The 12518-nt window shown below is 35.0% G+C and overlaps 1 protein-coding gene across 5 annotated transcripts in view; it reads right to left on the bottom strand.

Moving 5' to 3' along the window:
* Positions 1–4385: 4385 nt before the first annotated feature.
* Positions 4386–12518, bottom strand: part of DYNC1I2 (dynein cytoplasmic 1 intermediate chain 2) — a 63633-nt gene continuing 55500 nt past the window's right edge. For 3 of the 5 annotated variants that reach the window (XM_036879135.2, XM_036879138.2, XM_036879136.2), the window contains 3 exons: positions 10194–10334; positions 8265–8390; positions 4386–6724 (listed from right to left, as the gene is read on the bottom strand). In XM_036879135.2, coding sequence (XP_036735030.2) covers positions 6611–6724; positions 8265–8390; positions 10194–10334 — 381 coding nt within the window. In that variant the 3' untranslated portion in view covers positions 4386–6610. The remainder of the gene's footprint in view (positions 6725–8264; positions 8391–10193; positions 10335–12518) is intronic. The other 2 variants (XM_036879139.2, XM_036879137.2) reach the window with 1 other exon arrangement.

The raw sequence follows: 12518 nt of genomic DNA on the forward strand, positions 1-12518 counted from the left end.
GGCCTGTCATAGAACAGATGGAACTGGCAGAAGAGCAGGGGTGGAATGGGCTGAGGGCTGGTTCTCCCTTGGCTGCCACTTTCTGACATGGAATTCTGACAAGTCTGAAAATTCTAAATCAAGCTGTACATGCATGTTGTGAACATAATTTAAGAGCTTGTTAGCTTGATTTTGTTACATGAAATATTCTTACCTACTGCCTCAGGGTAGCAAATGTTAGGAGAGGGCCAAGGAAGGAGAAAGGCAGTGATTGCTAAGTGGATTTCAGACAGAGTCCTTGTTTATAACTGATGCCACAAGGACGTTCTGCCCAGTTGTAGGTAAGTCACTTATAGCTACCACCATCTTCTTCAGCCAGTGGAAACCATTCCCATAACTAATTTGTTTCTTCCAGCAGTTTGAGTCAACAGAATAGAAAGTTCTAAAATCACTTTGTAGGTTCTTAGATGCCTGAAGACTAATTCTAATTCCTCTCTTTATTACAGAATGGCTTTATGGGTTTTTAAGCATGTGGCATTACATGTGGCACATGTAGGCTTATCCAAATAAAAAACTGACTTGTTGGTTAACTACAATCATAAAGGCAGTGTAGTATAGTGGATAACAACACAGCTCTAAAATCAGACAGCCTGGGTTTAATTTCTGAATTGTGAGTCACAGTGTCCCCAAGCCTAGTGATTTGTTAGACCTGGCTTGCACCAACTCAATGAAAGCCCATTATATGTGAACCTTTCCAACTCCATGTTCAGTGACATCACATTGGTAGTTTCCTATTGGCCGTGGTGGAAGCATTTACACCATGGATACTGACTACAAATTAGGCCCATAGAAATTGGTTCAAATTAACTTTTGTCTTTGTAAATTTGTAATCATAATAGTTCCTACATTACAAGGGAGCTAGAATAAATGAGAATACGTGTATGTATGTATATGTGTGTGTGTATATATAAAAAAATCATATACAAATGCTCAATAAATGTTACCAGTTATTAATACTACATTGTCAAAATGTACCAAGACCAGTTTCTTAAAAGGCAGAAGTAAAAGGTAGATAAATTTTGGAAACGAGACATATTTCAGTAAGCATAAAGTGCTGGTGCCAAGATCTTTGAGTAGATCTTCCCAATTCTCTGTCTTTGTAACTTACTTCATCCTGGCTTTGTGGTCTCTCTCAGTAGAAGGAGCAAGAAAAAAAAAACTGAGATTACAAGGGAATCCTAATTGGTCAGGCCAGAAAACCTCATGTGGTAAAGCAGAAGTGTCAGAAGAGATCTCTGAATTTGTAAGAGCTTGTTTTTAACCTCTAACAGCCAAGAGATAGAGGCTGTATGTAGACTTGCAGGAGCTACTGAAGATAAATTATTGCACCGGTTGAAGATTATTTACTTATCACCTCCTATAATTGCAATGCTTCATGTTTGTACAGTACTCCATTTTCACATAGATTCTGGCTTAATTCTGTCACAGCCCTGTGAGGTGGTAGAGGGAAATGAACAGAGAGGAGAAACCATATGCTCAAAGGTATAGTTCACTGAGTTTCAACACAAGTTGCCTCAAAGTCCAAGAGTTTTTCAACTGGCAATACAAACCTTAGGACCATTATTTTGAAAGGGTTTTCCTATCAACCAAACATTCGGATTTAGTAGTTAATTATTACCTGTCAGTTGATATAATTCTGACTAAAGCATGACCTCTTGGTGTTCAGTTAGCCTTACAAAGCTTTTGATCTAAGTGGTATATTTTTCCAGTTATATGCTTGTCTTGTACTGCTGATATTACTGCAGCATTCACTTTACAACAAAGAGGATCAAAGTCTAGAGAGAGAAAAGACTCACCCAAGATGACCTAAGATGAGGAGCAGGAAAACCCAGGTTTTCTACGAATTGCACTGTACTGATTTGCAACACAAAATTCAAGTCTTTTTCTCAACTGATACAAACTCTACTCAAGTAGGTCCTGATTTCAGGAGCGCAAAGACCATTTATTTAGCCTCTGGAAGATGAAAGATCCTCCAAAATCCATCTAACGACCCTCAAAATACTGAGAATTCATGACTGTACCAAACATTATTGGAAATGAGGTCCATTAGGAAGGGCCTAGTCATTTTACTAAGTTTCTGCTCAACTGTATTCATTAACAAGTCAGGTCTTTATTTTTTTCTGGAAATCATGTTTTAGATACAATGAAACAGCAGAGATCTGCTAATCCAGATTTAAGTTAGATATTTTTACAGGACTAATCTTAAAAGTTTTCTCTAAACCTGACAGCCACACACAGGTCCCCAAGTATGAAGGCCCTCCTTCTAGTGATCATCTTCCTACAGTGAGCACAGTATTTCTAAGGGGATTGATGCTAGGGAAGAAGGAAGGATACTGCCTAAGTTGTAACAAATAACTGTTCCCAGACTTTTGTGAATGTGACTGATTCCAGTTCTGCTATTATGTGGGTGGGTAGTCCTAAATCAAGTTTGTTTTCTCATTGATTTGAAAAAGGGATTCTACATCCTCTTTTCTAAGCTTCCAGACATCACAGTCCATGTTCTATATGTAATTCACATAAGAGGAACAGATGAAGTATAGGCTGGAAATTCAGAGTGGGTCACTTTTTTCTACTAGCATAATTTATACATTTACCATAGAAGTAGTAAGGGAAAAAAGCATTATTATTATTTATTTTTTTTGGAAAAAAATATTCTTAGGAAATGTTTTATTAAGGGCAACTAATATTTTCCCCTCACTTTGCTGCTACTCCTAAACCTCTGAGAGTCAAAATGTGATGTGATTTCTTAAAATTAAAAAAAAAATTTCTTGAGCATCAAGCCACTTAATCCTTAGAAAATGAGCTTTTCTTTTTGCACAGATGGCTACCCCAAAATGGTTGTCTCCATTCTTGTATTCTTAAAAAAAAAATAAAAATAAAATTACTTACTTGTGTGGTACTTTTTATAAAAGTCTTCACATATACAAGATCTCATGTAATCTTCACAGAAAGCAAACATTTTCCTAACAGATGAGAATACTGATCCTAGTCCCAGGTGACGTTACTAGTAACAGGGTATCAGAAATAGAACTTGGGTCGTTTGAGCCCAGTGTTCTTTTTCTCATATACCAAGCCACCCTTAACTGTAAGAGATTTTGTCCCAAAGCATTTCCATTGCTTTGTTCAGAAAACTTAAAAAAGCCTAGTACAAAAAGTCACAGAAGATAAAATGACTTGCCATCAAAGCCTTACTGGTGGTATACCTGATTTCCAGAGTCAGAGAGTCAGGTCTCTGCATGTTCACCACCACACTGGTGTGTTCTACACCCACACAATCACCGCCCACAACTTTCTGACCAAATCAAGTACATTAAAAGAGAGGCATGATAATGCATTACCAGAGACCTGAATAAGTGCCCTCACAAAGTGAAACAGACCTTTCTGAAAGCTTACCTGAGTGCATGCTGCTCCATCCTCTGACTGGGAACTGGTAATGGAATATTAAGAAGCCAAAACTGAGATTCCTGCTATGAAACTAACAACACAAAATACTGTAATTTTAGAAAAGTTTGTAAAAGACTGATTTGCTATGTTGAAACTATCAATGGGTAGAAGCCACATACTGAAAACTTAAATCCATGAAATTCATTCAAACTTTAAGAATTTGGAGAACTGTGAACATGGCAGACAGAGAGAGAGCTGTACACCTAAAGTCCAACAAAAGGTCTGAGTGCATCAGCCTATTGAGAAAAGCATCACGATGTGATGACTATTCAAAGTGCTCCAGCTGGCGTCTGGTTAGGACTGTAGGATCTTTTTCTAAAATGCATTTCTTATATAAGAAGGATTGTAAAAATATAATACACTAAGTATAAGCAAATTACCTTTTAGGGGCATTAAGATAAAAAAATATATTTTTTAATGTTTATTCTAATTCTCTACTTCAAATGAAACACCGAACATAGGTGTTCTTAACTTTGGGGCAAATGTCCAATTCTTTGGTATCACCAGAAGACCCTAGAATCTGTAAACTAGATCTCTAGATAAATAATTTTCCACCATTTTCAAGTGAGTCACTTTAAATAATATTCCCAAGTTTTTCTCAAACCTATTAATCAAACCTAACAAGATGACAGTAGGAAAGCTAGAACTCCTTTCATGCTTCTATGTAGCTTGGAGAAAAATAAATCTCAGTGGTAATCCAGTCACTAAGTCCTATCAAATGAAGCAAAGCTGATGGCTTTTTACCCTTGACTTAGGCTCAAAATTTTAAGTCATCCATTCCTTCAAGATGCACTATCTCAGCATTTTTTCAATATTTCATATTTAGAGATTAAATTTTGTAGGGAACTGTATCTATAATGGAAGATGGGGTCTGCTAATGAATTTTTTTTTTTTAGCTTAAATGATACCAGGGAATGATTCTTTGAGACTCATTGTAAGTTCATTACTGTCTGCAAACAAGGGAAACCAGTAATCTTTAACTTCTCAAAGAGAGAATCCAAACAATAAATAAAAAATAAGAAATTAGCCAGAAAGCTGTAGCTTATTTCCCACTCAGAAAAAAAAAAGTAACTGGTAATAAATAAGGGATAATTTCCATAAATGAATATTTTTCAAAGACAAAAGGGTTAAACTATGTAATGTGTGCTACACTTTTATAGTCAGCTTGTCAGAAGATTTTATATCAACACTGATGGTCTCAGTATTTTCTCTTTTGCTGTTCTACAGCCAACCTTAAAAGGCAATTCCTCACATTAAATTCATGCATTCCTAAAAATATAGACTGAAGTTACATGGGCAAAGGTCCATACTACATTTTTGGGAGAAACAGGGGAGAAATTATTCCTAAAAAGCATAAACTCTTTGGTGGAATTTTGTGAATACTGATTTTATTCTTTCACAGTTATGAGCATCTGATTTACTACATCTTTTGATTACCAACATCAGTCATAATTATGTTCTCTCTTTTTCTAGTCATTTTTATAAACTGAGGGCAGAAATATAATAACTATTATAGTGATTACATGAATTTTTCTATAGAAAGACAGTGAGACCTGGCTGAAATCAAACTTCTGACTCACAGACATTGCTACCATGAAATAATAACTGGAGATGTTTGTCTGCTGATAGGAAAAATTTATCTTTGATAAATAATAGGCAGTTATGAGCGTGTCAATTTATGAAAACTGAATATATAAAAATGGAGGATTTCCTGAAGTACTTACAATTAATAATTTTAGAGTGGAAGGAAATTTAGAAATTATCTAATCCAAATTTAATCCTAGATAAAAAGAATGAAGGACAGACAGAAAGACTTAGTTAAAATCACACTTCTCATGAGTGAGAGAGACAGAACTAGAGTTTGGGTCTAGTATTCCTGGTCAGTTATTCCTTACACTAAACAGTACTCATAGTTAAGAAGTCTTTCACCAGGAAGATATAAGATTTAAACAAAAAATTCAAATTCTCATTTCTATTCTTCCTCCTAATTCAAGTTCTGCTGCATAAAGGACAGTTGAACTTCAGAAGGATGAGATCAGGATCAAGGGTATAGACTATTCAAAGTGGAAAAAAACTGAGATGTGATTGTAATCCTTTCCTCTAGTCCTGAAATATGTTAATTTCAACACTAATTCTTAGATTTGTCACTTACCTTTCAGACTTATAAATAAGACTGTGGTAACAAATCTCAAGATGTAGAGTTGATTCAGAGACAAACTTCATTTGAGCATTTTTCTTTCATGGCTATTGCAACCATGAAATCTATTTCTCTCAAAGGAGTCTCAGAGAGCTCAAATGCACAGTAATCTCAATCAGTGAAAAGAACAGACAGTTTTTTGGTCATTCTTTAAATATATCTTAGATGGAAAGAAAATAAGAGAAAAAAAAGAAAAGAAGAAAAAGTTAACCTAGGAGAAAATTTTCACCAACAGATTCTCTAAACCATTAGTTCATAATGCAGTATATTATATGGTATAGTTAAGGCATATAGGCATTTTAAACCTTTATAAGATTTGAGGTGGCTGTTTAAAAAAAGACTTTATAAAAGAGATGGAAAAATGTAAATTACAAGGGCTAAATCAAAATGAAAATCTGAAAAGTTAAAGCATATTTGCTTTTATTTGTAATTATTACATGAATTATAAAGAAGAAAAAGGGTATTAGAATGGAATTTGGATAGATGTATGCATGCCATGGCTAAGAATAAACAATGTTCCTATATATTCTAGTTAGTGAGAACATTATCAGCATAACAGGAAATTGTGACTTTTTAAAAATATGCAGAACTTATTATTTAATCTGTGCCTTAGAAATAACTGTATATAGTGTTATAAGTTGAAAAGAATTCAAAAGAATAACTAACATCAAGTATACACCTGTGTATAAGAATTCAGAAAAGGCTGCATTCTGTAAAGATAATCAGTTGTATTAAAAATGACATAAATCCAAAACAAGAAGTATGTTATATAAAAGGGACATTTTAAGATTTGCCTTTTGCATTAAACCCATGGTTTAATCCACAAAAATTTCCTATAAATTATCATTTAGACAGAAGCATGCAAATAGTCTTAGGATCTAATTAGAGTCTTCCCCAAATCCACTAAGGTACATATCCCACTTTCAGGAGCTAAGCAGGTATTCGGGTAGCTGCTTCCTCCTCTGCATCAGCTCGGTTTGCATTAATTTCCGCAAGTGTTCGGCCAAATCTTGCCCATTCATCATTTCGGGGGACAGCAATCTGCTGTTAAAAGAAAGACAATGTTTTATGTACACTGAAATAAAAGATCACCTTACCCATTATTATTCAGTTTGTTTTCAAATACTTTTTCTGTTAAAAAGTAGTAATTGACCAGAATGGCCTTTTCAAAATTACAGGGACTATCACAGTGATTCATAGCATTTTGAAACAAAAGACGGTACTTGTGAAATGTGTTGTGACAACCTCAGAAATGATTTTGTGATTATCATCATCAATGCAAGAGAGAATAACACTGATGTTCTGTAAATAAAACTGATGCACTCACTATCTCATGGATTTTGCTGGTGGTGAGGAATTCCTTAAAAATGTTTACTTCTTGCAATATTCCTGGTATAAAATAGTTTTTGAAACAAGGTTTGTAAAAGCTGGTTTCTTATAAGTATTTATTTTTGTTTGGAGCATAAGATAACCTTGCTTTGTATCTTAATCCCTTCATCAGAAAGTATGCCACTTCTTACCAATTTAATGATATAACAATAGCAAAAGGAGAAAAGAGGCTTGTGATGTTTTCACCTCACTAAAGCAGTCCTATGACTAAAAATCTGACACTGCCAATATTAGGGCACAAGCCACTCAGTGTGGATAATGGATGTGCCTGCTTCTAAATCTACCATATTAGATTAGATTGGACTGGACAGTGATATCTAATATGGTAGCTACCAGATACATGAGACTGCTTACACTTAAATTACTTAGGTAAATTTTAAAATTCAGTTCTTCATGGGTACTAGCCACATATTAAGAGTTCAACAGCCATATGTAGCTAATGGCTACCACACTGGACAGTGCAGATACAGAGCAATTTCATCTGTGTGGATAGTTCAATTAGCTATTCTAAATGATTCATTCTATCTCCCTCCAGATCCACTTGCTAGAGGTTGCAGGGTGTCCAGACAGGATGGGGAATCATACGGCAAAAAGAAGTGACTAGGGCACTAGCCAGGACTATATAAAAGGAGGAAATCACTCCTGGGCATTGTGTACAGCCAACCCAAGCATTAAAGATGAAAGCTGCAATTCAGCTTGTTGGATTCATTGAAAATGGCTTTGCAACAAGGCTCAGGAGTTAAGATGCACACTTCACATAGTCATCATATAACTCTCAAAAAATATTATGTTTCATTTCTACCGCCTGGCCCAAACAAATCTATTAATACAGAAAAATAAAATCTTATCTCAATTTCTATTCTGGAAAACTCCAAAGTCCAATAATAGCTCTAAATTTCTTCTTCAGCCAGAAGAATTTCTAATTTCCAACAATTTATACTTCAAGAAACAACATACTACCAACATATGATATTACCCTCAAAATATGTTGCATGGGGACACGGAATAACCAGTTTAAAAGTAAACTAAACTCAAGAGTCATTTCTGTGGTGAAAAGTTAAGTCTTATCTTTATAATCATGTGGCTTATACAATTCATAAATCTCAAAGACTAGTTTTACCTATGAAGATACCATCACTACAATGCTGTGAAAGCTAAATAGACATGTCAAAATAACAGGAAGTGAGCCCCATACCTCTCCCACATCAAATATAACAATCTGTCCTTCAGAATCACCCACAGCAATCTCTCTTCCAGAATGGGTCCATCGTACACGATTAAGAGCAGGATTACCCTCCACAGAAATGCTGGCAGTAGGGACCTGAAGTCATTTAAAATACAGTGCAATGTTAAAAGTTTCATCAAGATTTCTACGGACATGTAAAACAATAATTCTTCTTCCTTCCAATCTGGTTACATTTTTTTAAAACAAAGATGAAAATAGATTAAAAATTTTCCCAACTTTATTCTTTCTGTTCAGTGATATGACATTACAGTCAATCATTGAAAATGGTTTGGGAAAATAACTTAAGTCCTGATATAAGAAATTCACACATAACTGGATACATCATTGTGAAAGATCTTCTCTTTAATAAAGGTTTCTTTGTTATTGTTTTAACTTAAGAAGTCAAGCTGTTTGAAAACAGATGGCCACAACCCCATTTTAAAGAAATATCTCAAAAGCCCTGACAAACAAATGATGGTTCAATTTTAGAGGGCAGGAATTATTTTTGTAGCTTGCATCTCTGTCAGCTGAAACCTGTGATTTGATCCACAGCTACTAGAAACAGCTCATACTGAAGGTGCAGTATGGGTCTTTCCAAAGCCTTTGTTTCATGAACTGTCTGAGACAGGGCAGGATGATGGCACCCGCCCCTTGGAATCTGACTGTATCTCTCCTACACTAAGGGAAAAGAAACTTGCTATATTCAGAGCAAACATGCAATGCCTAACTCAGACTAAAGCACAATATGAATTACAAAATCTGATTTAAAATAAACCTTCTAACAGACATCAGTCATCTCTAAAAGATGAACCCCCTCAAGAATGCAAAAATTATTACAGAAAAATTGTAATTTGGATATGTTCTTCGAATTAACGATTATAGGAAAGACCCAAATTTAATGGTAACCACAAATCTCTGACACCAAAACCCAAACTAGGAAAATAAAATTGGTAACTATTCTAGGTAACTAGAAATGTATAGTCAAATCCAATCATCTAGCTAGGGCTTAATACTTTTTCATAGCTGTATTTTAACATTTTGCCTCAAACTACTAAACTAGTAGCACAGTTAAAATTCTTATATTTCCAATATATAACTTCCTTGTCCTATGGAACCAATTATATTTTACTTCAAGGTAAGGATGCCACCAGAAACATGAAGAGACGTGAGAAAGAGTGGTCTGCGGAGGACGACACTGACACACTTTCCCAGTGACTGTTAGTGATGGAACTGCTAACGTTACTTCACCACACTGCAATATAGAATCCTAACATCATTTTAAGCCTAAGTTAGTAAAAATGTGTACCTGGCTAAATATAAATAATACTGGCAGTTAAATTTCATTGCCAGTAGTGATTTTAGTAAAGCCATTAGGAAATTTGATAGTGTCTGTATTCATTTTATAGTAACAGTAACAGTTTTCACTCTCTTATGGAACAAGTCATCAAAATAAATTTTTCCTTCATTCAAACAAGTCAGGCTAAAACTAATGTTTACAGATGATATGCATTTCTATAAAGGCCAAGAGGTAACTTAGAAATTCAGAATTAAAGTTAATATACTTCAACAATCTGTAATTATCTGCTTTCTAGCCTATGAGTGAAAAATAACCCAGTTGCCTTATGAATGAGACTCTGCTAGGACATTAGAGACATGATAGTGTTTTTTCAGAAGTAAAAGGAAATGCCCCAGTGCTCTTGGCAACATTATTTTTCTCCCTTCAGTTCTGCACAGCATGCTGTTTATTATTTAGGATACAAAGCTTATTTGGTTTCTTTGTGAAGCTACAATCACAGAGAGCCCTCTTACATTCCTTGGGATAAAAGGAATTTTACAAATTATTCAATAACTCTCCAATTTTCTGTTTTTCAGAGAAATTTTTGTTATTTTCCTGCTTACCTCTGTGTCATTATTGAGATTCCACAAATCCAGCCTTCCCATGCCATCCACACAGGCAAACAAGGCTGGGTGGGTGGGTGACCACATGACATCGTAAACATAGTCTGAATTATCTTCAAATGAGTACAAAGGCTTGTTATTCTGAAAGGGAAAAGTTGATTCTTAGCACAGCCAAAATATGGTACACACTCAACAGGTATGATAACATTTTATGATCTTTAACTCAGCCTAGAAAAAGTTCCTCTGATTTGTTTCACTATAGAATTACCTGGAGTTATGAACTAGGAAGAATCAACTACTGGATTGCATTTTTTTTAACTTGTTGATACCATTCTGTTTCAGAAAAGGAATAGAGCATTTTTTTTTAAATGTTTTTTTCTTTAAAAACATCTGTCAATGTCAAATAATGTCTCTACAGCATCTTACTATATTGATGGACAGTGACTGCAATGGGACGTGTGTGTGGGGACTTGATAATACGGGTGAATGTTGTAACCACAATGTTGCTCATGTGAAACCTTCATAAGATATTTTTTATTAAGTTAACTTAATAAAAAAAACCATCTGTCAATGAGAGGATTCTGGAAAGATAATAGCAATGGCAGTTTATTTTTTAATCAAATCTCCTTATAAACCCAGACAAAGCAATGAGAATAGCAAAACCAAAGATAGACAACACATACTACAAAATCAAGAGACAAAGCTCAAAATGTAAGTGGGCAGAAACAAACCTCTGACAACTACAAGACCTGCACAATATAAGCATGGCTGCGGGAAGAAGTATGGGAAGGCATGAGGACTTATGACAAAAAAACAGAACAGAAGAGCCTCAAAGCTGACAGCAGTTGCTCACTGGACAGCAAGGAGGTCAGTCTGAGAACAACGGCAGAAACTGGGAGGGAGTTCAACACAATTCCATTTATAAATAGATCCAAGCAGACTCCAATGTGACCTAAGTAAGGTCTTATGATACAGTCTAAGCATTATAAACTCTCATAATCAACAAATCCAAGTCTCACCAAATAGTCTCAACAGAGAGAAACTGCTGTAAGTAGAATCCAAGTTGTGGAATACAGCACAATAGGGACAAAAGAAAGAGTAGGTTCAGATAAAAGTGATGAAGAACAGAAAAGACACATTTCAGAAAGTATATAGAGATACTCACTTTGTAAAAAACATGAGAGCTTTAACCTGGACTGTAAAACTAGAAAAGCTATCCTTGCTCATTCTCTCCCTCCTAAAAGTAGAGAAAGACTCATTTCACTAGTAGACAAAAGCAACAAAAAATGTTAACAGTCAAATCCCAAAAAAGCTATTGTGGCAGATCTTCAATAAAGGTGTCATGACTATGAAATGGGAAAAGAATAGTCTTGTCAACAAATGATGCTGGGACAACTGAATATGCACATGCAAAACACTGAAGTTAGACCCCTCCCTTCCTTACACCACATAGAAATTAACTCAAAATGTATCCTAGATGTAAACATAACAGGTGAAAATATAAAACTCTTAGGAGAAACATAGAATAAATTGTTATGACAGACTCAAGCAATGGCTTCTTAGATACAAAAGCACAAGCAACAAAAAAGGAAAAGTAGATAAACTGGGCTTTATCAAAATTAAATACTCATGTGCTTCAAAAAATACCCTCAAGAAAGTGAAGAGACAACCTATACAACTGGAGAAAATATTTGGAAATCATGTATCTGATAAGTCAGTTGTATCTAGAAATCCTACAATTCCTTAATAAAGAGGCAAATAACCTAATAAAAATTGGGCAAAGGACTTGAATAGACATTTCTTCAAAGAAGATCTACAAATAGAAAATAAGCACTTGATATGATGTGCAACACCATCATCCATCAGGGAAATGCAAATCAAAACAACAATATATCATTTTGCATCACTAGGATGGCTATGATAAAAAGGACAGACAATGAAAAGTGTGAGGATGTTGAGAAATCAGAACCTTCATACATTGTTGGCAGAAATGTCATTTGGTACAGCTGCTTTGAAAAACAGTTTGGCAGTTCCTCAAAATGCTAATTAGAATTAACCATATGACCCAACAATTCTACTCCTGGGTATACATCCAAGAGAAACGAAAGCATATGTACACACAAAAACTTATATGGGAGTGTTCACAGCAGCATTACTCTTAGCCCAAAAGTGGAATAACCCAAATGTTCATCAACTAATGAACATATAAACAAAAAGTGGTATATCCATACAAAGGGACAGTATTTGGCCATTAGAGGAATGAAGTACTGATACCTACTATGAGACGGATGTACCTTGAAAATATGCAAACTGAAATATGCCAGT

The sequence above is a fragment of the Manis pentadactyla genome, chromosome 6, assembly GCF_030020395.1.
Source record: "Manis pentadactyla isolate mManPen7 chromosome 6, mManPen7.hap1, whole genome shotgun sequence".
Taxonomy (NCBI): domain Eukaryota; kingdom Metazoa; phylum Chordata; class Mammalia; order Pholidota; family Manidae; genus Manis; species Manis pentadactyla.